We start from the raw sequence: 25,000 nt of genomic DNA, 5'->3' as shown, positions 1-25,000 counted from the left end.
AAACATAGCAGTCTTTAACCACCTGTCTTCTCCATCCTTAATGTAATCTTGTAGCGCTCCCTATTAACTTGCCACTAACAACTTCAACAGCAAATTTATTCCAGTCATCCATCACTCTATTTCAGAACCAATTTGTTCCTTTTTCGGTTTAAATCTAACTACATCAACTTTGAATTGCATATGTCCTCGTTTCCACGCTAAGTAGATTCAGACCATCACCACCATCAGCATTATCAAGGCTTTCTATTTTCACGTCTATTCTGTCCACCTCCCTAATGTAAGAGTTCTTTTTCTCTCCGTAAATTCTTGATAACCTTTTTGATTATTCTTTGGCGACATGCATATCAGTAGTTCATTTTCTTCAACCTTTCCGTAGCCTTAGACCAAAACCACACTTCCATTAAATAAAGAACCATTAGCACTACCACCATTCACACACCCATCCAGTCTATGCTTACCCACTTACCAGTCAATTAACGTTTTACGCCACACGGAGATTGAGCGAGAGAGACATCGATTTATTTTCAGCCCAGAAGGAAGATGACATCAGTAAAAAAGCTACATTAGATCTTGCGGAGTTTTCTCGCTATAAATAGAACTGAGATTGGTGTGGAAGACCATTGAGAGGAACGGGATATATAAGAGGAGGAGGTGATGAAACACGAAGGAGAGGGGTGAGTGTGGAGTAAGAGAGAGAGAGAGAGAGAGAGAGAGAGAGAGAGAGAGAGAGAGAGAGAGAGAGAGAGAGAGAGAGAAAGGGATGTTCAGTCGTGCGGTGAGTCTGAAAGGCCCCAAAATAGATCAGGAATAAAAATAAATAAGAAAAGGTCAAGGAAATGTCAATGGAGGGAGGCTGGTAGGGCGTCTCTCTCTCTCTCTCTCTCTCTCTCTCTCTCTCTCTCTCTCTCTCTCTCTCTCTCTCTCTCTCTCTCTCTCTCTCTCTCTCTCTCTCTCTCTCTCTCTGGCATCTGCTTATCTGTTAACGTTCTTATGGCAAAGTTTTCTCCCGAGCCTCTTCTGTTCTCCCTCTCATCCTGACGTTTACGGAGGGCGGGGGAAAAAATACGAGATTATTGCCTCTCTTTTGTATCCTGATATTGACAAGACTAGAAAAGGCTTCGTCACTTCACCTGAAAAAAGATAATCCTCCTCCTCCTCCTCCTCCTCCTCCTCCTCCTCCTCCTCCTCCTCCTTTTTCTTTTTTTCCTTCTTTAGTTTCGTGTCTTTCGTTCTCCATCTTTTCTACTCGTCTGTTCCTCCTCTTCCTCCTCCGTCACACTTCTCCCTCCTTCTATTTCATCCCGTTGTTTCTTTTATTTTCTTCCTCCTCCTTCTCCTCCTCCTCCTCCTCCTCCTCCTCCTCCTCCTCCTCCTCCTCCTCCTCCTCCTCCTCCTCCTCCTCCTCCTCCTCCTCCTCCTCCTCCTCCTTGTCATTCCCCTTCCTCCTCTTCCTCGCCCTTTACTTCTTCCCTCCCTCCAATTGTTTCTTTCATCTTCTTCCTTCTTCTCCTTCCTATTTCTTCTTTCTTGTCCCACGCCTTCCTTCTCCTCTTCCTCCTTCTCCTCCTCCTCCTCGTCCTCCTCCTCCTCCTCCTCCTCCTCCTCCTCCTCCTCCTCCTCCTCCTCCTCCTCCTCCTCCTCCTCCTCCTCCTCCTCCTCTTCCTAATCTTCCATTCCCCCTTTCTCTGCTTCACATATTTTTCTTCCCACTTTTTTTTTTCGCAACGCCCCTCTTCTTCCTCCGTCTTCTCCTCCTCCTCTACGTCCTCCTCCTCCTCTTCGGTGTCCTCCTTCCCACGCTTCTCCTTTTTGTCATGTTCCTTGTTGCCTTTCTCCCTATAAGTAAATCTAATGGGCCTTCTGTTTTAACCGTTGATATATTTTCTAAGAGATTTGTGTCTGTATTATGTTTAACTCTTCAGATTTGTGATGCTTAGTAACGTATTTCTTTGTTACCTATGATTACCTGTACACCACCACCACCACCACCACCACTACCACTACTACTACTTACTACTACTACTACTACTACTAATACGTATTGGAAAGAAACGTTTGCAATCGAACGTTTTAGGAAGCGAAGGAAAAAATTAGCATATCTTTCCCTTATTTCATATTTTATAACTCTCTCTCTCTCTCTCTCTCTCTCTCTCTCTCTCTCTCTCTCTCTCTCTCTCTCTCTCTCTCTCTCTCTCTCATGGGAAAATAGTAGATAGAGAGGAAAAAAATGTATTCTTCGCCAACCAAAATGTACTGAGTGTAGGAAAAGGTTTGTTGTCATTCTCTCTCTCTCTCTCTCTCTCTCTCTCTCTCTCTCTCTCTCTCTCTCTCTCTCTCTCTCTCTCTCTCTCTCTCTCTCTCTCTCTCTCTCTCTCGCTCTCTCTCTCTCTCCCGTTCATTTTTTTCCCGCCAAATATTTACAAGAAAGATCGAAAAATATTTAAACGAGAAACATTTTTCACTCTCTGATTGTTAATATTTACGAAAAGCTTGAGCGAAATCCATACAACATTATCACTACCTCTCTCTCTCTCTCTCTCTCTCTCTCTCTCTCTCTCTCTCTCTCTCTCTCTCTCTCTCTCTCTCTCTCTCTCTCTCTCTCTCTCTCTCTCTCTCTCTCTCTGTCAAACATACTTTTCCACAAACAAACTTGAGGCGACACGAACATCCCTAAGCTCTTTCTCTCCCTAGTAGATTCTTCCCTGCATATTCTCGTTCCCTCAGCCTCTTTTACTGTATTTTCCCCCACAGTGATAATGTACAGTACCTGCCAGGCGTATCTGTATATTGATCGTAGTGGAGGCCTGTCACGGGGAGGAGGAGGAGGAGGTGATGGTGGTGGTGGTGGTTGTTGTGGTTGTCAATCGATTTAATGGAAAGTAAATGTGTTTGCATCCTTCACACGTACACAGCAAGGTCCATATGGTGCTGTTCACTTGTTCACTCCATCATGTCTCGATGTGTTTGTGTGCCTCGGTTGTGGTGAGAGTATAGGTTGGCTTTTACTTTGATTTTTTTTTATTTTATTTTATATATTTATTTATTTTTTTTTAGTAGTGATGAGTCTGAGTTCCATGATATTGTTGGTTTTTAATACTTTCACTGCTTTTTTTTTTTTTTGGGGGGGGCCATATCATTTATCTATCACAAAACATTTTAGGATATTTTTTTTATTTGTTTGTTTTGTTCTCCAGCCTCCTTTAAACATTCTGCCGGTTATAAATTGGAAAATCTATTCATCCAATCGCTTTCTTCTTTCTTGCTCTCGGTTGTAAGGATTCTGTGCTGTGCTGTTAGTGCTGTGAATTGTTACATATCGCTGGCAAAGGGTGAATGTTAACTGTTTCCTGCACTTACCGATTTTATCTTCACCGACACACACAACTGAGGATAACTACCTTTCTGTACGTAAAGTTTGATAATACGATTCGAATCCTTATTATTGGTTCGTGATTGATTGATACTACTGTTCCATGTTGTTCTCGTTTTTCTCTTCTGATGCCCACAACTGCGTATAATTGTAACTCACTTTGCACATAAGTTTTTGTTAGTAATACGATTCAGTTCCTTAATATTATGGATTATTACTCAGTTTCCGTGCTGCTTCATGACGGTGTTGCATCATGACGCTGCTTTCTTCCCGTTTCCACATTGATGCGTAGAATGATCGAGGGCAATTATTACAGCATTTTTTTTCAGCTAAGATTCTGTAGCAATGCAATTTGATTCACCATTACTAAGTTTTCTTTTATTATTAATCACTCTTGTTGTTTCTACGTAGTCACGTCATCATTTACTTCACTGACGCGCAGAAAGCCCACAGGGATAATGATGCGCGTGGCGACACTCCTCTCCCTTCTCCTCCTTGTATTCCTCCTCCTCCTCCTCCTCCTCCTCCTCCTCCTCCTCCTCCTCCTCCTCCTCCTCCTCCTCCTCTTCCTCGTCCTGACCCGTGATAAAACAGGTGCTCGCAGCCTGACCGCTTCAGTTACCCCGTGAGCATCGTGGGAGGCGTGTGTCTGCGCTGCTCTTGTCCTCCACTCTCTGTCTTGTATTCGCCAACTTTTCAGCTTCCCCTTAATTCGTTAACATGGATAGAGAAACTCCTGCGGAAAGTTACTCTTACGACCGTTGCAAGTTGTTGTGAAGCGAATGACTTGAGTGACTTGAACAGTTTTGCAGTGCGGAGGGAGCGGAGGGAGTGACTCTGTGGTAAGTGGAGAAACATTACCGTGATTGTTTTGCGTCGCGTCTTGCGTCGTGAGAGGAGTTTGTGTGCTTGTGTTTATTGATTGATGACTTGGGTGAGTGTTGCATTGTTTGTTGTTCCTGTTCTTGTTCTTGTTGTGGATGATGGTGGTGGTGATGTTCTTGTAATATTGTTTGCTCGTAAAGTTTTCTGGAGTTTTGTATTTCTTACAAAGATACTGAGGTGGTGTGTGTGTGTGTGTGTGTGTGTGTGTGTGTGTGTGTGTGTGTGTGTGTGTGTGTGTGTGTGTGTGTGACTCATTCCGTAACGCCTTGGGTCGTGTTTATAATCAACTCTCTCTCTCTCTCTCTCTCTCTCTCTCTCTCTCTCTCTCTCTCTCTCTCTCTCTCTCTCTCTCTCTCTCTCTCTCTCTCTCTCTCTCTCTCTCTCTCTCTGTACCTATACGTAAGTACCTGGCATACGTTCAATTCTTAAGGACGTTGCGTAATACAGTTTATACACAGAGTAACGCTTGTGTACTTATATCTGACGCGTGTGTGTGTGCGTATGTGTGTGTGTGTGTGTGTGTGTGTGTGGGTGATCACTCCTTAGTTGTAGTTTCTACGTAATCTCCCCTCAAGGATTCGTCGGAAAAAGAGAAGTACTTAATGGAAGTGAAGAGAGAGAGGAGCAAAGTACTTAGAAGGAAACGGAAAAGGAAGAGGAAAGAGAGGACGAGCTCTTGTAGGAAGGAGGAGAAGGAGGAGGAGGAGGAAAAGGAAAGAGTACTTGAAAGAGAAGTGAAGAAGGAATGTATTGGAAAAGAAGGAAGAAGGAAACTATTGCGACTTCACGGAATAGGAGGAAAGGAAAACATAATTACGATAGCGAGGAAAAAGGATCAGAAACCATTAAGGAAGCGCATTAATAAAGGAAATGAGGAAGGCACGAATGAGGACAAAGAATACGAAAGGAAGGAAAGGGAATAAGAAATGAGAGGTAAGAAAAAAAATAGATAAAAAGACACAAAGATGGAATGGAAAGAGAGAAAAAGAGCAGTGGAAATAAAAATAAGTAAATAAGAAGAATGAGATGAAAAGTTAAAGTAAAAGGAAGGAAGTGGAGAGTATTAAAAAAATCGGGATAATGAAAAAAAGGAGAGAGAAAAATGATAAATTAAGGAAAAAAATACCCAGTAGGAAAAGGAAACGGAAAAAGAGAAAAGGAAAGAAAACAATTAGAAGAGAAGAGGGATAAAAAGAAAGAGAGCGAAGAAGAAACAAGGCGGAAAGAAGAACGTAATGAAAATAATGCAAAAACGAAAGGAACAGTAAGACAGCGCAGAGGAGGAAGAAGAAAAATGAAATGATAAAAGTGAAGGACAGGAAAGAGAAGAGGAAGGGAAGGAGAGAGAGAGGAGGGAAATGGAAACTATGTTGTTGACTGCAGCCACACCTAATGACGGTAACTCTCTCTCTCTCTCTCTCTCTCTCTCTCTCTCTCTCTCTCTCTCTCTCTCTCTCTCTCTCTCTCTCTCTCTCTCTCTCTCGTGTGGGTGTGGGTGTGCGTATGTGTGTGTTTGTGTTTGAATTGGTTGAACGGGAAATTATGGTCAGGCTCTCTCTCTCTCTCTCTCTCTCTCTCTCTCTCTCTCTCTCTCTCTCTCTCTCTCTCTCTCTCTCTCTCTCTCTCTCTCTCTCTCTCTCTCTCTGTTTACATACCTACGAGGGAGAATTGCTGCCAAACACCCCTGCCTACGCTCTCTCTCTCTCTCTCTCTCTCTCTCTCTCTCTCTCTCTCTCTCTCTCTCTCTCTCTCTCTCTCTCTCTCTCTCTCTCTCTCTCTCTCTCTCTCTCTCTCTCTCTCTCTCTCTCTCTCTCTCTCTCTCTCTCTCTGATGCCATAAGAATCACACACACTAATCTAAAGTTTGTAATGTGTGTGTGTGTGTGTGTGTGTGTGTGTGTGTGTGTGTGTGTGTGTGTGTGTGTGTGTGTGGATGGGTGTCTGTCTGTCTGTCTTTCGTTACTTTATTTACTTGTACTATTTAAAGTCCTCCATTTAGACTGTTTAGACTCTCCTTTTCTTCCTACTTGCACAGTCGGTGATGCCTTGTTTCCCAGTCACTGTCAAGGAAAATCCATAGTTTCCCGTCTGGTTAGCACCTCACTCTAACCAGGTTTCTGAAACACTTTGCTCTCTCACCACAACTATCTTGAAATGCTACAGAGATAACTAGCAGGGTTCCCAAGAATGTTTCCCCTGTTAATAATGTAGAAATTTTGTTAATCTGTCACTAGAACCGTAAAAACACTATTAAAAACCTTTGCCACTTCGACTAGAGCCTTTTGAGCGTAGTGTAAGTGCGGCTTGGAAGTGTTTTAGAATATGGTCCTCTGTCTTCGGGCTGGGATGGATGGCGATGGCTGGGTGTAAGCCGGGCGACAGATTGGAAGGGAGGCGGGCCGGCCGGCAGGTTAATGCATATTGAAACGGGTGAATGGATGGCCAGATAGATGAGCGAATCGATAAATGCCCTTGTCTGGCACCATTAATATAAATCTGACGTAGTATTGGCAAGACTGTTACGTGAATGGAAGGCAGGAATGTAGAAATATGATGCAGTTTTTTTTTTTTTTTCATGTGGAATCTCGTGATCTGGTGATAGTGATATGAATTTGACATTGTATTGCCAGGATTACTAGACATTTTGAAGTATTGAATATGAAAATGTGATGTGGCTTTGTGAAATTTTAAAGGTGAACAAGACAAGTAGGTGAAAAAGATATGTAGGCATATTTAGGAAACAGAGCATTGTTTTAATGTGAAATCTGTGATAGTGATATGAATTTGACATTGTACTGCCAGGATTACTAGACGATTTGAAGTATGAAATGTAGAAATATGATGTAGCTTTGTGGCATTTTAAAGGTGAACAAAGACGAGTGGATGGAAAGATACAGAGATAGTATAGGAAACAGCAAAGTTTTTTTTTTTGATAGACTGAGTTAAATGGAAATCATTAAAGACACAAGCTGAAAGGAGTATGAGTAGGAAAACCCGAGATGCAATACAGAGCAGTTGAGGCTGTTCACGACAAACAGGAAACCGGATATCGCATTAGGAAAAGCTTAATAAACGTGGAAAGGAATTGTATTAAATTAGAACAGTGGTATATAAAAGCCTGTTTTTCTTTTTTTCCCAATGTATAATTAAACTTGTATCAATTAAAGCTGATACTGAATATTAGTTTGCTAGGAAGAGAAATAACCAGTGTGGGATACGAACATACGAGCACCGGTGCCCGGACAACTGAACCAGTGACAACTGAACCAGTGACAATTGGACCAGTGACAATTGGACCAGTGGACAACTGAGCCAGTGGACAACTGAACCAGTGGACAACTGAACCAGTGGACAACTGAACCAGTGAACCACTGAACCAGTGACAACTGAACCAGTGGACAACTAAACCAGTGACAACTGAACCAGTGACAATTGAACCAGTGACAACTGAACCAGTGACAACTGAACCAGTGACAATTGAACCAGTGTCAAAAAATGTTATCTGTTTGCTACGGCATCATGGTCGTCAGTCTGTACCCAGCTTTCACAACATTCACTGTCACTATTCTACAACATGTCTCTTCAGTTTGGGAGCACAGAACGAGGAAAATCACTCCTTTTATATGGTGGACATGAATACGTTGAGAGGAGCAGAGAACCTTGGATGACTCAAGGAATCTCCTACTGGCGATGTCGTCATTATCGCAAACATAAATGCAGCGGTAGTATGCAAACAGAAGGGGACAGTGTGACCAAGGAGCCCGGCGTTCATACTCATTCTGGAGATCCAGTAACTGCCCAGGTACAGCAGGTAGTGAGTACATTGCACTCATTTGCCGAAGATTCGTCGGACAGTGTGAGAAACTGTGTTGCAAATTCTGTAACTTCTGCTACCTGTGACGTCATGCAACGGCTGCCAAGTAAATCGTCATTGGAACGATCAGTAAGAAGAAAACGTCAGCGCACCGACAATGCACGTGAAATTCCCCACACCAGAAACTTTGATATTCCTCCAGAGTATCAAGAAATAATTCTGCATGATTCTGGAGTGGATGATGTTGACCGCATAATCTGCATGGGTGATATCAACATTGTCACTAATCTCAGTGGCAACAGTAAGCTTTGGATGTGCGATGGTACATTTGAAACTACACCCATTTTGTTCTATCAACTTTATACCATACACGCCAAAGTCGGCAGCAACTACCCTCCATGTATTTACTTTCTTCTTCCTAACAAAGCCCAAGCCACGTACGAAAGGATGATTGACATACTTCTCTCGGTTATGCCTGGTCTACAGCCTGAAAAAGTCCTCACAGATTTTGAAACTGCGGCCATCAACGCCTTTAGAAAAAAATTCCCCTCCGCCTCCACCTCCGGCTGTTTTTTTCATCTCAGTCAGTGCGTCATACGAAAAATTGCCAGTGTTGGTCTAAAGGCTAGATATGAAAATGACAGAGACTTTTCAGTGCTCATGAAGTGTCTACCGGCTTTGGCATTTGTGCCTGAAGATGATGTCATAACAGTTTTTGAAGAACTTGTCCTTACCCTTCCTCAGGAGCCAGAAGTCGAAGAAGTGGTGGCATATTTTGAGTCCAATTACATTCGAGGCATGCAAATTGGTGGACGTCGAAGGGATCCCCGTTTCCCTATCAAACTTTGGAACCACTTCGAGGACGCAGAAGAATGTGCTCCAAAAACCACAAATTGCCTTGTGAAGGGTTCCACAATGCCCTGAAATCAGTGTACATGTGTGCGCACCCAACCATGTGGAAGTTTCTGAAGGGCATCGCTCGGGACATCGCTGTCCAGCGTCTAGTGCACCAGAATGCGTTAGTACATCGGCGCGATGCACCCACTAACAAGTACATCAAACTCGCGCAGCGACTCGCCACTAAAATTAAGATGTATAGAGCTGAAGTAGATAAGCTCCTGTATTTGCGAGCAGTAGCTAATATGCAGGTCGTGTAAATAGGGGACACTGTAGTGCACTATATGTGATTATATCAGTTGGTTTATATTTTTACTACATGAATGATTCTAAAAACTACTGAACCATAGTATCGCCACTAGTTCATGATGCATAGGTAAATCTTTCTTAATGAATGAATTTTAATATGCTTTTGTTACCATTTTTTTCTGGTTTCATTGTCACTTGTCGACTGGTGCAGTTTTTACTGGTTCAATTGCCCACTGGTTCAGTCGACCACAGGTTCAGTTGTCACTGGTTCAATTGCCCACTGGTTCAGTCGTCCACTGGTTCAGTCGTCCACAGGTTCAGTTGTCACTGGTTCAATTGTCCACTGGTTCAGTCGTCCACTTGTTCAGTTGTCACTGGTTCAGTTGTCACTGGTTCAGTTGTCACTGGTTCAGTTGTCCTAGAACCACGAGCACCACTTGTTGTACTCCCCATAATGAAGACTCGTTTCCCTAAGAACACATCTATCTAAAAGAAAAAAAAAAGAGAAAAAAGAAAATATTGTCTTTTGTCTGATGCAACTCTAGATTTCCACGTGTAGAGAAACATGGGAAAAATAAGTAAAGAAAAGTTATAATCTATTAAAAGAACGTGATAAAAATACAAAAGGAAGAAAATATCTGGAGGCTTATTATTATTGACGTTGTGTTTGCTCATAGGGAGAGATAGACAGAGATAATAATAGACTAGTAAATAGAATGAAATGCCGTGAATCGACCGCCCTAGTGATTAGATAAGGGAAGATAAGAGAGAGAGAGAGAGAGAGAGAGAGAGAGAGAGAGAGAGAGAGAGAGAGAGAGAGAGAGAGGCATACTTTAGGGACCTTGGCGGTGATTAATAAAGTGCGAAGTGTCATTCATTAATATGGAAATATGTCATAATGGCCCCTGCCCTTATCTCTCTCTCTCTCTCTCTCTCTCTCTCTCTCTCTCTCTCTCTCTCTCTCTCTCTCTCTCTCTCTCTCTCTCTCTCTCTCCCCTTTTTCCTTTCTTCAGTAAAAGTATAAGGATTTTTTTCTCTCTTTTCCTTCCATCTGTAAAAGTCCATAAAAATTTCTCTTCCTTTTCGTCCCTCCAGTAAAAGTAAATATTTTTTCTCTTTTTCCTTCCCTTTAGCAGAACCATATCAAAAGTTTTTATTCTTTTTTCCTTTCCTCGGTAAAAAAAAATGTTTCCTTTTACTTTTATTAGTTTCCAGCATTTATTTTTATTTTTATTTATTTATATTTTTTTTATTTATCTATTTTGTTTTTGCTGTCTTGTATTTCTCTAGCAACATTTATTCATTGTTTTTACAGTCATCATCATCATCATCATCATTTTTATCCCCTCCTACCCTTTCTACCTCTACCTCACTCACTCACTCACTCACTCACTTAACTCTTACCTCTTTCACCTGTTTCCCGTCATAATACTGCTCAGATTTTACGAAAGGGCCACATATTTTTGCTGTCCCTGTGTCAGTCAGCCAGTCTTTCTCTCTGTCTGTTTGTCTAGATTATTTTTCAATCGTATCGTAAGCATTTATTACTGAGCTTAATTGCAGTGTGTGTGTGTGTGTGTGTGGTGTGTGTGTGTGTGTGTGTGTGTGTGTGTGTGTGTGTGTGTGTGTGTGTGTAATAATAATAATAATAATAATAATAATAATAATAATAATAAACGGTTTATTCTTCAGGCAGTTAACAAATTGAAAATGTACAGAGGGGGTAGGGAAATACTTAACATTTATCCTAAAGCTAAGTCTAATCTAAATTATGTGTGTGTGTGTGTGTGAGTGAGTGAGTGAGTGTGTGTGTGTGTGTGTGTGTGTGTGTGTGTGTGTGTGTGTGTAATGATGCATGTATGAATGTCGCTGTGCAAGTAGAAATACGTCTTAACGAGAGCATCAGTCACCACCATCACAAATTAATTACTACTACTACTACTACTACTACTACTACTACTACTACTACTATTATTACCACCACCACCACCACCAGCAATAACAACAACAACAATAAAACAACAACAACAACACCAACAACAACAACACGAACACCACCATCACCAACAACACAATATTCTTCCTCTCCCAGTCAGTCCCCAAGTCCCATAGTCCTCTAGCCCCTCACTGTCCCTCCAGTCCTCCACTCCCCAAGCCCCCCACTCCCCCAGTACGCTCTCCTCCCAAGTCCCCCCTTTGATGACTGCCTTGCTGCCTGAATCACTGATCGAAAACACTTGCCTCGCTTAATTTTCATCTCCAAACAGGAATATGTATCACTAGTTTCATTTTCGTAACTCTCTCTCTCTCTCTCTCTCTCTCTCTCTCTCTCTCTCTCTCTCTCTCTCTCTCTCTCTCTCTGAAATCGAAAGGTAGTTATGGCTTAATTGTTTTGGGGGACAGGTATACATGTAAGTTTATTTTTCATTCATTTTCCTCCCTCTTTTGTTTGCCTTGATCTGTTTAATTCTGTTAGGCGTTCGTGTTTCGTTTTGGGGAAGTTGTTCTTTTAAACGAGTGGTATGGAAAATGAGTGATTGTGTGTGTGTGTGTGGATTGGTGGGTGTGTGTGTGTGTGTGTGTGTGTGTGTGTGTGTGTGTGTCTGTTTGCCTGTTAGTCATTTCTCGGTAATTCAAACACAAGCCAACTAAGTTTCGCCAAATGAGAACTTCTTAAACAAAGTGTAAACATGAATCAGCTGATGAACTATTGATGAAGACTTCCGTTTAGAGAGAGAGAGAGAGAGAGAGAGAGAGAGAGAGAGAGAGAGAGAGAGAGAGAGAGAGAGATGGCAGGGCTTATCTGTATATCCTCCCCATATTTGAAAACAGAGACAGACAAACAGACCTGACTGACTGATTGACTTAGTGACTGACTGCTAACTGATGACTAACTGACTGACTGATTGAAAGACGCAGAAGGAAAACAAAGACACGAAAAGTTGAACTAGAGACAGACGCGAAAACTCTCTCTCTCTCTCTCTCTCTCTCTCTCTCTCTCTCTCTCTCTCTCTCTCTCTCTCTCTCTCTCTCTCTCTCTCTCTCTCTCTCTTTATTAGCAAACAGATAATAAGGCTCACTATTTACCCTCTCTCAAAGTGGATCTCTCTCTCTCTCCCCTCGTCTTCATCGCCTTCTTCTTTATGGCCAAGACTTCATACACTTAGCATTCATTAAGAGCAACGTTATAGCGAAGGGCACGAATATGAAACGTATCTCCGTTCTCTCCTCTTTCTTCCTACTCCTTCCCATTGTCTCCTGATCCTCCTCTCCCTCCTCGTCCTCGTCCTCCTCATTGTAATTTACCCTGAAAAGAAGGACTGTCAGTTTATTAAGAGTTCTGGCACCTGCCGCTTTGTTTGGTGTCATTCTTGTGCTGTTTTAGTAATTATTTTCTTTCTTCTGTGTGATTTCTTTCTTCTTCGTTTTCCTTCACTTCATCGACTTCATCCTTATTCCCTTCCTCTTGAAATTGTTCTTATCATGCCTTTTTCTCCTTCTAATCCTTTTGCACATCTTCATTCTCATGGCTGTTTTCCTCCTCTTAAACTGTTCTCCTCCTCCTTCTCCTTCTCTTCCTCCTCCTCCTCCTGATCTTTCCCCTTTCTCCTCCCTTTCCTCCCAATTCAGCCGTACTCTCATATTGCCATGAAGACCAATACGCAGTTTGCTTTCGTCAGCCACTTTAACGGGACCACAATTCAATGTTTAGGGTACACGGTGTTGTTTGTTCTGTCCCAGATGAACGCAGAGGCTGATGATGATGATTAATGATGATGATGATCTTATTATTTGAGGTTTTGCAACATTTATCTTCAATTTACTTTTTATCTTTGTTTAAAATGTAATGGCTATATTATTTTCCTTAGTACTTTTTTTTTATATTTAACGTAATGATTTTAAACCGTAATCATCATCAATAGTAGTAGTAGTAGTAGTAGTAGTAGTAGTAGTAGTAGTAGTAGTAGTAGCAGCAACAGCAGCAGCAGCAATGGTAACAGTAGCAGTAGTAATAGTAGTAGTAGTTGTAGTAGTAGTAATAGTAGTAGTAGCAGCAACAGCAGCAGCAGCAATGGTAACAGTAGCAGTAGTAGTAGTAGTAGTAGTAATAGTAGTAGTAGTTGTAGTAGTAGTAGTAGTAGTAGTAGTAGTAGTTGTAGCAGCAGCAGCAGTGGTAACAGTAGCAGTAGTAGTAGTAGTAGTAGTAGTAGTAGTAGTGGTAGCAGTAGTAGTAGTGGTAGTGGTAGTATTAATAGTAGTAGTAGCAGTACCATCAGCAGCAGGAGTAGCAACAACAACAGCAACAGCAATATTGTAAAGACAGCAAGCGAAATTTCCCACCCCTTTTTTTTTTTTTTTTTTGCTCAGTCTCTCCTTCGATTAAAAATGTAAACCGGTTAGACTTCCTACTTACGACGCAAGTTTAAATCCCTTAAATGGATCTTCCCCATTAGCTTAATAAGAGCCTTGAAATTAATGGGTAACATCTAAACTTGTCTGCTTGTTACGCGTAGTCCTGTCATCGAAATATTGCCTGGAGAGAGAGAGAGAGAGAGAGAGAGAGAGAGAGAGAGAGAGAGAGAGAGAGAGAGAGAGAGAGAGAGAGAGAGAACCGAGATCGTTGAGTTCCAGTACATATACATGAGTGTCACCTGCAGAGAGAGAGAGAGAGAGAGAGAGAGAGAGAGAGAGAGAGAGAGAGAGAGAGAGAGAGAGAGAGCGCAACACTCCGGACCAATAATGCACCGTGGAGGAGTGAGCGGGTGGCATTAATAAGTGATATACTCGAGGTCACAAACGGAGGATCAGAACGGCGCCACAACAGGTTCCGATCTCCCTCCCTCGTGACAGACGTAATTATTATCCCTTGTGTGATCCTCTTGAGTGGGGACGCCGGGGCGGGAGCGCAGCGGCAGGAGGGGAACAGGAAAAGAATGACGATCTGATGGGATGAGGAAGGCGAGGGGGAAATAATAAGAGGAGGACGACCCGGTGACAAATTAAGGAAGTTTGTTTGTGTTGAGAAACTAAGTGACAGATGTACAGCTTTATATATGATTTGTGGGTTATTTTTATTTATTTTTTTCGTGTGTGTGTGTGTGTGTTTGTGTGTGTGTATCGGGGAGGGGAGGGAGAAGGGCAGTTGGTGTGGTGACGGGGAGTGATGAAGGTGATCTGAGAGGATAAAGGGGATCTTGGGTTGTGTTGTGGTGATGGTTAATGGGGAAGCAGTTTTCGTTGTCCAAGATGGAAAGATGGAGAAGATTGAGGTTAGATAAATTCTGTTTTTTATTTCCGTTTTTTTTTTTTTTTTTTTTTTTTTTACTCCAGTACTTGCTAAATGGAACATGATTTTTCCCCTTACTTTTCTTTCCGTTTCTGTTTGTTCTCTCTTATTTGGGAGTTCGTGAAGTGAAATGGGTCTTGTTACGTCGAAGTTTTTATTAAAACGTAGCTTGTTTGATGTGAGGTCCTTATATTCTAGTACTGGGTAAAGTGGTGTGTGTGTGTGTGTGTGTGTGTGTGTGTGTGTGTGTGTGTGTGTGTGTGTGTGTGTGTGTGTGTCTATGTGTAGATATGTACATATGTGTGTAATATTTAATGAATGAAAAAAATATAGGATACTGAAATGAGTCTGGAATTAATCTCAAGACTATTTATTTTTAAGCATCACTAAACTAATTAAAGCTGAAGCCATGGTGCCAGTGCTCATCTTATTGCAGTATACTCGTACTTATGTACTAACAATACCGCCATTCCATTTTTAATAATAATAACTTTACACTGTCTTAGTATAATCTCAGTCTGACTTAGTATCATCCTCAGCCTGGTTCAATAATAATACCATTACCCTGTCTTAGTATGATCTCCTCAGCCTGGCTTGTCGGCGCCTGCGTGTTATTGATCCCGCTAATCAAGTTGAAGTAACTCTCGTGTCATCGGAGCAAAGCATTTCACGCCAGGCGCTAATTGACTGTTTGTTGTTGATTATCCATCGTGACCGCGCTCCAATTACCAGTGGTGTCTAATTGTGCATTTTTCGGTGTCAAATTGAGAAGCAGGAGCAAGTTGGGTTAATCTGTTGACTCACATAACACATTTAACATTCTTGCAAAGGTGGTGGTTAAGAATCCATTATGACCTGGCAATTTTTTTTTTTTTTTTTTTTGAGCATTAAATACCTCACACATGAAGGTCTTAAGGATGAGAAGAGTAATTGAATATTCCCTTGAGAGGACAATTAATACTTTAATTTCCTTATAAATCCAGCAAAGTGTACGACAAACAGTGTCAAGACATTCTAGAACGTGATTTTGGGCTTATTTTTGGACTGTCTTCTTAGTAAGGGGAGTAAAGGAGTGGCACTTTCAGTCGACCATCTTTCTAGTTTTATTGCACTTGTTCAGAGTGTTTCCTTTATACGTGAAGAACAAAGACATCACTGTCATATCAGACGCACTCCGGTGGCCTCCATTGTCTCATCTAACAAACTTTAATAACTGATCACCATTCTTATTGTTCTAAATGTAATGTAAAAAGTAAAAAAAAATAAAAAATTCATATAAGACATCATCTGGCGGCCTTCACTGTCACATCTAATTAGTATTGATATCTGATCGTCTTTTTTTATCCCCTAAATGAAAAAAAAAATGTATATATATAATGGATAATGCTAAAACAACCATTCACATATGACTTCCCCTGTGATCTGTACACACACAAAGCAACTGTCGCCAGTGAAGAGATTATTAACGCGTCAGTATCCTTCGTCTGTCTATACAAGGTCGGCAATCCTACGCAAGGTGACTCAGAACAAAGCCCCATACCCTCACACTCACACACACATCATTCACACACTCAGCCTCATCTGCCCCTGGTGGAAAGGCATAGTCTTGTGGACAGCCTTAGTAAAGACCTTAATCCACTAAAATGTAAGATAGAAAGAAGAAAAATGCAGTTCATCACTCTAGCCTTCCACTCCGTCCCTCAGCGTCACACGGTCTCACTCAACAACCCTCGCCACCCTTCCAGAATTCCCCTCCCGCTAATCCTGGAACTTTCCTGCTGGCGATGTCACCTCCGGGAATCCGCGACGTGTGGCTAACTTTGGACAAGCTTTGGGATGGCGCCCCCTCTCTTCCTCTCTCGCCTGCCGCTCTCCCTCTGGACGCCACATCCTGTGTGGTGTTTGTTAGCGCCGGTGCTGTCATTCCTGTCACCAAGGAGGACGTCTGCGCAACACTAAGAGCAACAACAACAACAACAACAACAACAACAACAACAACAATCACAGCCATCGTCATCATCCCCAACACAACATGAAAGAAAAATCACGAGAAAAAATATATTTTTTTTTTTTTTATGTAAGAGTAATCTGCCACGTAGACAGGTATATATACTCTCTCTCTCTCTCTCTCTCTCTCTCTCTCTCTCTCTCTCTCTCTCTCTCTCTCTCTCTCTCTCTCTCTCTCTCTCTCTCTCTCTCTCCACAAAAATTGAAAATGCTAGTAAAGTGAACAATAAATACAATTAAACACAACACAATGGAGAGAGAGAGAGAGAGAGAGAGAGAGAGAGAGAGAGAGAGAGAGAGAGAGAGAGAGAGAGAGAGAGAGAGAGAGAGACGGTGCAGAAGCAGCAACATAATCACACTGAAACGAAGCATTATCAACGTATTAAACCTCGCGGCGGTAAATCTCAACATAAAAGAAAAAAAAAACTAGAAGACTTGCCACAAAATTACGTAACTTTCAGAAAAAAAATTGAAAGCGTCCCAGAATTTTGAACGTTTTTAGAACCACGCGAGAAAATATGAGATAAAGAAAAAATAAGCATGATAAACACGAGAGAGAGAGAGAGAGAGAGAGAGAGAGAGAGAGAGAGAGAGAGAGAGAGAGAGAGAGAGAGAGAGAGAGAGACACGTTCTCCATGTGTCCTGATAGGGAATAGAAACTAGTGAGTCGTGAGGCAGAGTTTTTAAAGTTTGAGCCTCCTCGTGAAGACTTTAAAGATGAAACATTGAGAGTGATGCCGATGCTCCTCCTCCTCCTCCTCCTCCTCCTCCTCCTCCTCCTCCTCCTCCTCCTCCTCCTCCTCCTCCTCCTCCTCCTCCTCCTCCTCCTCCTCTCCCTTGTTTTTTTCTGCACACACACACACACACACACACACACACACACACACACACACACACACACACACACACACACACACACACACACACACACATTAATAATTGCTGAACATGCTAAAAGTCCAGTGTCAAGATTTTTCTCGCTACAATAAATGCATAAAGAGAATACATAATAGATCAATAAGCAAATAATTAGAAAACGAAAAAATCTAGGAAAATAAGTTTGCAATGAAAGAAAGACCAGAAAAGAGGAACATTTATGAAGCAAGTAGAGAGAAAGGACGAAGATGAAAACACTTAATTTTTCTGGTACACCTTGAGTATTATATCCCTTTAATTAAGAGACCCAGAAAGACACCCAAAACTCTCTCTCTCTCTCTCTCTCTCTCTCTCTCTCTCTCTCTCTCTCTCTCTCTCTCTCTCTCTCTCTCTCTCTCTCTCTCTCTCTCTCTCTCTCTCTCTCTCTCTCTCTCTCTCTCTCTCTCTCTCTACTTTTCACCCACTGTGTCTCATTCGTCTTTGTTCTGTCCTGTGGGAGTCTGAGCCGCAAGAAAATTTTACTCAGCCTTTTTACATGGAAATGAAGATCACTCCCTCTTTTATGGAAGTGACTCCAAAAGATATTCATTACATGCCTGGAAACTTGGAATTAGTCTCCCTTTCACTTACTGTTATTTACATCCTATTATATATATTAAAGAAGAAAAATATTCGTTCTACAATTACCAAATAGCTAAGAATATTTATATTTTTTAAAAGCAGCATCGTGGTTTTTTTATTCAAAATCAGGATGATGCGAGGAAAGTCAATATAAATTCAGGCTTTTAGAAAGAATTGATAGAGTAGGAAAGTAAAAAATTGATACGCAGGTGTATTCACAGAGCAGGTGCATTAATGAATACTGAAGAGCAGCTTACCTGTGATTAATTCAGGTGTTCGTAAAAGAAAAACACCTTGGCTTGTCTGATGAAAGAGTAGTGGTGGAGATAAGGAGAGAAACGCGTGTGTGGTGTTGACATGGTGTGAGAGAGAGAGAGAGAGAGAGAGAGAGAGAGAGAGAGAGAGAGAGAGAGAGAGAGAGAGAGAGAGAGAGTTGCACTTCACCATCTCTTAAATGACTTAACTTGACCAGCTTCTCTCGCCAGTAACCAGACACTGCTTGTGAAGGTGATGAAGTACACACACACACACACACACACACACACACACACACACACACACACACACACACACACACACACACACAGAGAGAGAGAGAGAGAGAGAGAGAGAGAGAGAGAGAGAGAGAGAGAGAGAGAGAGAGAGAGAGAGAGAGAGAGAGAGAGAGACACTCACATCTCTTCCTTTCTCACTCATCTTACTTAACCTTTCCACGACTCCCTCCCTCTCCCTCCCTCCCTCTTTCTTCTTCCTCCCTTTGTTCTTCCTTCCTCCTTCATCTCCATTTTTTATTCATCGCTTTCCTTCATTTGTTTCATTCTTCTACATTGTCTTCTCTTCTTTCTTTTATACTTTTCTCTTTTCGCTGTTTTTATTCTTTCTCTTTACGTTTACCATCTTATTCTCTCTCTCTCTCTCTCTCTCTCTCTCTCTCTCTCTCTCTCTCTCTCTCTCTCTCTCTCTCTCTCTCTCTCTCTCTCTCTCTCTCTGCTACCGCCTTCATCCCTCCTTCCTACCTTCCTTATTTTTCCTCCCATTATTCCTCTTGTTCCTCTTCCGTGTTTACTCGTTCTAGTTTTCTTTTATCCTCCTTCCATCATCTCCTCTCTTTCTCCCTCTCCTCTTCCTTGCCTTCGTATCCTCTCCTCTTCCCTCTCCTCTTCCTCTCTTTTCTTTCCCTCCCTCCTCTCTCCCTCTCTTACTCCTTGTTGGGCCTTGAAACTCACAACTAGGGAGAAAAGTTTCTTCAATATTACTTTGTCAAGTTCAGACAAATAATGGAGGCTGTGTGTGGGTATACATGAGAGAGAGAGAGAGAGAGAGAGAGAGAGAGAGAGAGAGAGAGAGAGAGAGAGAGAGAGAGAGAGAGAGAGAGAGAGAGAGAGAAAGTTATGATGTTTCTTGTCGTCGTTAAGGAAAGTGAAATATAGAGACGAGGTTTGAAGTCAACTTTATGCAAACACACACACACACACACACACACACACACACACACACACACACACACACACACACACACACACACACACACACACACACACACACACACACACACACACACACCAGTATTGGATGAAACTTGAAATATGAAAACGTTGACACACATTCATCCACCGCAGGTCAAAAAACACCATGGGTATTTAATTAAACAAACCAAAAAATAAATAAGTAAAAAATATTAATGATAAACACGTCAAATCACACGAAGTCAAATAGCGAAGATAAGTAAACGAGGCAAACTAAACAAAGTAATTAAAGAAACAAGTAATCAATGAACAGGTGACGCTTCCATTAACACACACCTGGTGCTAATTAGGCTATAAATCATCTCTTTTTAATTCTCTCTCTCTCTCTCTCTCTCTCTCTCTCTCTCTCTCTCTCTCTCTCTCTCTCTCTCTCTCTCTCTCTCTCTCTCTCTCTCTCTCTCTTCCCTTTTCTCTTTATTCCCATTCTATTGTATTTTCTCGTTACCCATATTTGGTTTATTCGCTTTTACCTCCTTCCCTCTTTTTTTTTTTGCCTCTCCTAGTTCCTCTTTTTATTACCTTTGAATCACATGTCCCTTATTTTTGCCTTTTCTCCCATCTCCCCTTTCGTTGCTTCTAATTTGCTACAGCTATTGTTATTCTTCTTTTTCACTTTCCCTTTTTTTTTGTCTTCACGTGCCTTGTTTTGTTATTCTTCCCCCTCCTTTCTTCGTTTTCTTTCGCCTCTTAGCCTTCCTCTTAACCTAGCCTTCCTCTCCTTTTTTTCCTTCCTTCCTTCTTTTCTCTCTCCTCTTCTCTCCGAACCATCCACTCTCCATCCGCCTCCTTTCTTAGCATTTTTTTTTTTTCCTTCCTCTCCTCTCCCTTCATCTTCCTTTTCATCCGTCTCTCTCTCTCTCTCTCTCTCTCTCTCTCTCTCTCTCTCTCTCTCTCTCTCTCTCTCTCTCTCTCTCTCTCTCTCTCTCTCTCTCTCTCTCTCTCTCTCTCTCTCTCTGCTTTCTCCCACTTTTTTTACCTCCAGTCTACTCCTCTCTCTTCCCTCTCTCGACCAGTCTACCCTTACCTTTCCCTCCTCCTCCTCTTCCTCCTCCTCCTCCTCCTCCTCCTCCTCCTCCTCCTCCTCCTCCTCCTCCTCCTCCTCCTCCTCCTGTTACTCTCCATTTAGACACTTTGCTGATTTTCTGATCAATTAATTTTCTCTCTCTCTCTCTCTCTCTCTCTCTCTCTCTCTCTCTCTCTCTCTCTCTCTCTCTCTCTCTCTCTCTCTCTCTCTCTCTCTCTCTCTCTCTCTCTCTCTCAGCATTTATTTACTTTTGCCTTTTCCTGTTTTCTTCCTCTAGTGTGTGTGTGTGTGTGTGTGTGTGTGTGTGTGTGTGTGTGTGTGTGTGTGTGTGTGTGTGTGTGTGTGTGTGTGTGTGTTTCCGCGATGCTGGAGGGAGAAAAAACTGATAGTGGCAGAAAAAAGGTCAGTTTTCCCTCCTCCTCTTCCTCCTCCTCTTTTTCTCCTCCTCGTCCACTCACTTCGTCGTGTCTCCTTTTTTTTTCCCCTCCTTTTTTCTGTTTTTTCTTTCTCTCTCTTCTTGTTTTCTGTGATGGAAAATTTTTTGAAACTGAACTCCAAGCGTGTCGAGTAAAAGTTGACGTGTGTGTGTGTGTGTGTGTGTGTGTGTGTGTGTGTGTGTGTGTGTGTGTGTGTGTGTGTGTGTGTGTGTGATTTGAATATTTTAGCCATTTCTTCTTTTTTTCTTTCTTTCGTATACTCATATTTATTTTTATACCTATATTGCATTCCTTGCTTTCAGATTATAATTACCTTTTTTTTCTTTCTCTCTCTCATGTCCACCCACCAGTTGAATCACCAATTAAAATACACCCCTCTTTAACCTCACCGACCTGTACTTGACTCACCATCATCACCTTGTAGGGTGATTTGTGGTGCTTGTAGGGTGACTCACCACTCACCATCATCCGCAAATCACCCTACAAGCACCACAGCATCACCCACGTCAAAATACACCACTTTGGAAACAGTTAAGACATAACACCTTGAGCCAAACCCAGAATAACTAACACACACTAAAATAGAATAATTCCACGTAGTATATCAGTAAATTAAAATGCTTCCCCACAGTGAGTCTCACCTTTCACCAGCATACGAAGGGAAGGAGTTGTTACGTTACTACAATGCAATACAAGGAGACAGAGATAGATAGACAGACAGACCGAAACCTAATCAGGAATATTGACTCAAAAGTAGGAGTGGGCTCAGCAACGGGGTGTATGACCTTTATACTGATTTTGTAGCGGATGTGGGGAGGCTCAGAAAAAAAAAGTGAGGACGCTCGGGGTGCTAAGGAGATGAGCAGAAGGGAAGGGAAGGCAAGGGATGGAAAAAGGAAGAGACTTTTCAGGTAAAATGTAATAGGAAGGGATTGGAGGACTTCTGTAGAACGAAAAAAAAAAAACTCGCTGTTGCATTAAGGGAAGAATCAAGAAGACACGTTATGGAGAAATTTAGGAGAGGAGGGGAAGGAAATTGTAGGTACCGGTTTGGTAGTAAGTGCAATAGGAAGTGTTACAGGATTTCTACAGGAAGGAGAGATGTTTCAGTGACACGATACGAATAATTGGAGAGAAGGGAAAGGAAATGGGAAATACTCGATAGGTAGTAAGTGCAATAGAGATAGATAAAAGTGACACAGCATGAAAAATTAGAGAGAAATGTAAGGAAAGAGAAGGTACTGCTAAGCTACTAACTGTAAAAGGAAGTGTTAAACGATTTTTGGAGGTATAAAAGAAGGTTAGGGATATATTGAAAGATTAAAGTGATATGGTATAAAACTTAGAGAAGGGAAGTAAATATATGGTACTGTTAAACTACTAGCCGTATTTAATAGAAAGTGCAAAAGGATTTCTGGAAGAACGAGAGCGTTTAGGGATAAACTGAAGGGAGTAAAGGAGTAAAAGAAGGAAAGGAGTACTGCTTAGATGATCGTACAACAGGAAGAGATTAAAGGATTCTCAGAGGGATGAGGGAAGTAGCGAAATGCTTAAGGGAAGGATGAAGCTTAAACCGAGAAACTAGTAAGGGGGAGAAGGTTAAAACAAGTAAGAGGAAGAATTTTAATACAAGTAAGAGGAAGAAGGTTAAAACAAGTAAGAGGAAGGTTAAAACAAGTAAGGGGGAGAAGGTTAAGTAAGGGGAAGGTTAAAACAAGTAACGGGGAGGTTAAAACAAGTAAGTGGGAGAAAGTTAAAACGAGTAAGGGGGAGAAGGTTAAGGAAAGGTTACACACTGCTGAGCTAAAGGTAATAGCAGGGAATTATATGATTTTCCGGGGAGGGATGAGGGAAGCAGTTTACAGTTAAAGGAAGGATGGAAGGAGTGTAAAGGAATAAGAGAAAATGTGAGGAGACTTCATAGGGGAAAGGGAAGACCAAAAAAAAAAAAAATCAAGCAGGAACAGAATCCCAAACTTTTTTTTTAAGGAGCAAGAGAATCAGCAGTTTGCGGATCAAAAAAAAAAGGATTGGAAAGTGTGTAGGTTAGAGAAAACGTAAAGGGACTTCATAGAGACCAGGAGAGACTCTAAGAACAAGGAAAAAAAAGTTTGCAGACAAAAAGTAAAGGCATAAACTACTACTACTACTATAGACGAAAGTGGAAACGTAAGGAACGATTAAGGAGAGAGGAGAAGCATGGAGGGGTGAACGAAGGAGAGGGGGAAGCAAGGGCCGGATAAAGGAAGGCATGCAGGGATTGGACGAGAGTTGAGGCGAGGCAGGGAAGTGCAGTAGAGACATAAATGCTTCGTAAAGTGTAAAGTATGGAAGAGAGAGAGAGAGAGAGAGAGAGAGAGAGAGAGAGAGAGAGAGAGAGAGAGAGAGAGAGAGAGAGAGAGAGAGAGAGAGACCCCGCGTAAAAGGAAAGAGGCTGGGGGAAGTAGCTAGGGCGAGGCGGAGATGGAAGAGAAGACCTAACGCGCTGGAGTGAGGGGAAGGTGAAAAGGGGACGCAGCGAGGTGAGAATTAAGTAATGGACGAGCAGGAGGAAGATGATTTAGGATTATGTAAGAAAAAGTGCGTTCTAAAAGTGATGGATTGGTACTACTTCCTCTTCTCTTCCTACTCCTCTTTTCGCCGTTTCTCTTAAGTCAGGGGTCGGCGCCAAGTACGAGTCTCCTCCGGTTGTTGTGTCCCTTGCATCTTCCTCTGTGACTGTGTGTGTGGATTTGTATGGAGGTTGGTAAAGGCTGTGATAGAGAGGAAATATGGCGTGCTGAAGGATAGAGTGCTTAGGGTGTGAACTTTCGCTATAGTATTCATTAAAAGATAGTGAAAGCATTAGTTACATGTAAATGGCATATAATTACTTAAAAGTATCGCATATAGACTTGGGAATGAAGAAAAATGAACATTAGTAATAATAATAATAATAATGTGGTACTCTTGCTATAGTATTCACTGAAAAGATAAGGGAAATATTAACGAAATAAAATCACTTGAAAACGGCGCATACAGATCTGAATATAATAAAGAAAAAGTAGATGAATTACACAGACCGAACAAGAATAATTATATTGAAATACTTTCGCTATAATACTCAACAACAACAAAAAAAAAAAAAGGGAAATCGGCAAATTACACAAAATACATAAAATTATATAAAAACACCGAACCCAGACCTAAGAATAATGAATAAAAGCAACGAAGCAATACATGAATAATTCAGAAGAAAGCATCGCACAAGAAAGTAAAAGAAATACTGCAATAAAAATAAGAAGAAAAGATTAATCCCATTACCAGATTATTTCCCCCAGCGTAAACAAATAATAAACGTGAAGAAACTCAAAAGCTTCTCATCAGTATTAGAACACCCTTAGCTATTAACTAATGTAACGTAACAACACCAGTAAATCATTTAAACGTACGAGCAAAGAAGCAATACAGTATTCATATCAAGCCCCATTTCCCAGCACTGGATCCTTCTTAATGGATAGAATCTGGTCTTGGCAATGACGTAAATGCGGAGAATAAAAGTGGTGGTATTTTTAAACGCACTGAGGTTTAATGAGGGGTATTTTCAAAGGCCACGGGATTTATTAGTCAGGTTCTCACTGCTAGTTTACCCTTGCTGATGTAGAGGCATGGCTAAAATACTACTAAAATCATGAATCATATAAAATGGAAGCGTAAGAAAGGCTTAAGAGGGGAGGCATGTAGGGATGAACGAAGGAAACGGAGAACCATGGGCCAGATAGAGAAAGGCGTGCAACTAAAGAAAAAATACCGTAATCGCGTTCACCATAACGTGTGGGTAACTAATAGGGAGGAACCGTGAATCACATAAATAGGTCAATAATAAACGGTAGATCACGAAAAAAAATTCAAACAGCAGAAGCAAGATAAGTGAACAAAATAATCACGAATCACTTTCATTAGAGTCTGGGAAGAGAGAGAGAGAGAGAGAGAGAGAGAGAGAGAGAGAGAGAGAGAGAGAGAGAGAGA

General features: G+C 41.6%; 2 protein-coding genes across 7 annotated transcripts in view; both read left to right on the top strand.

The window, feature by feature from the left end:
• LOC135100071 (orexin/Hypocretin receptor type 1-like) overlaps positions 1 to 25,000 on the top strand; it is a 306,348-nt gene that overhangs the window by 194,798 nt on the left and 86,550 nt on the right. For 3 of the 6 annotated variants that reach the window (XM_064002968.1, XM_064002969.1, XM_064002967.1), the window contains exon 1: positions 4,008 to 4,212. The exons of the other annotated variants lie outside the window; for them this stretch is intronic. The gene's annotated coding sequence lies outside the window, so the exon portion shown is untranslated. Of the gene's footprint in view, positions 1 to 4,007; positions 4,213 to 25,000 lie in introns of those variants that run through there. 6 annotated transcript variants of the gene reach the window in all.
• On the top strand, positions 7,829 to 8,992 carry LOC135100156 (uncharacterized). The gene has a single exon (XM_064003123.1). The coding sequence runs from the start codon at positions 7,829 to 7,831 to the stop codon at positions 8,990 to 8,992; it is 1,164 nt and encodes a 387-aa protein (XP_063859193.1).

The sequence above is a fragment of the Scylla paramamosain genome, chromosome 4, assembly GCF_035594125.1.
Source record: "Scylla paramamosain isolate STU-SP2022 chromosome 4, ASM3559412v1, whole genome shotgun sequence".
NCBI lineage: Eukaryota > Metazoa > Arthropoda > Malacostraca > Decapoda > Portunidae > Scylla > Scylla paramamosain.
The sequence above is the reverse complement of the archived record's forward strand: the minus strand, read 5'-3'. Positions and strand labels throughout refer to the sequence as shown.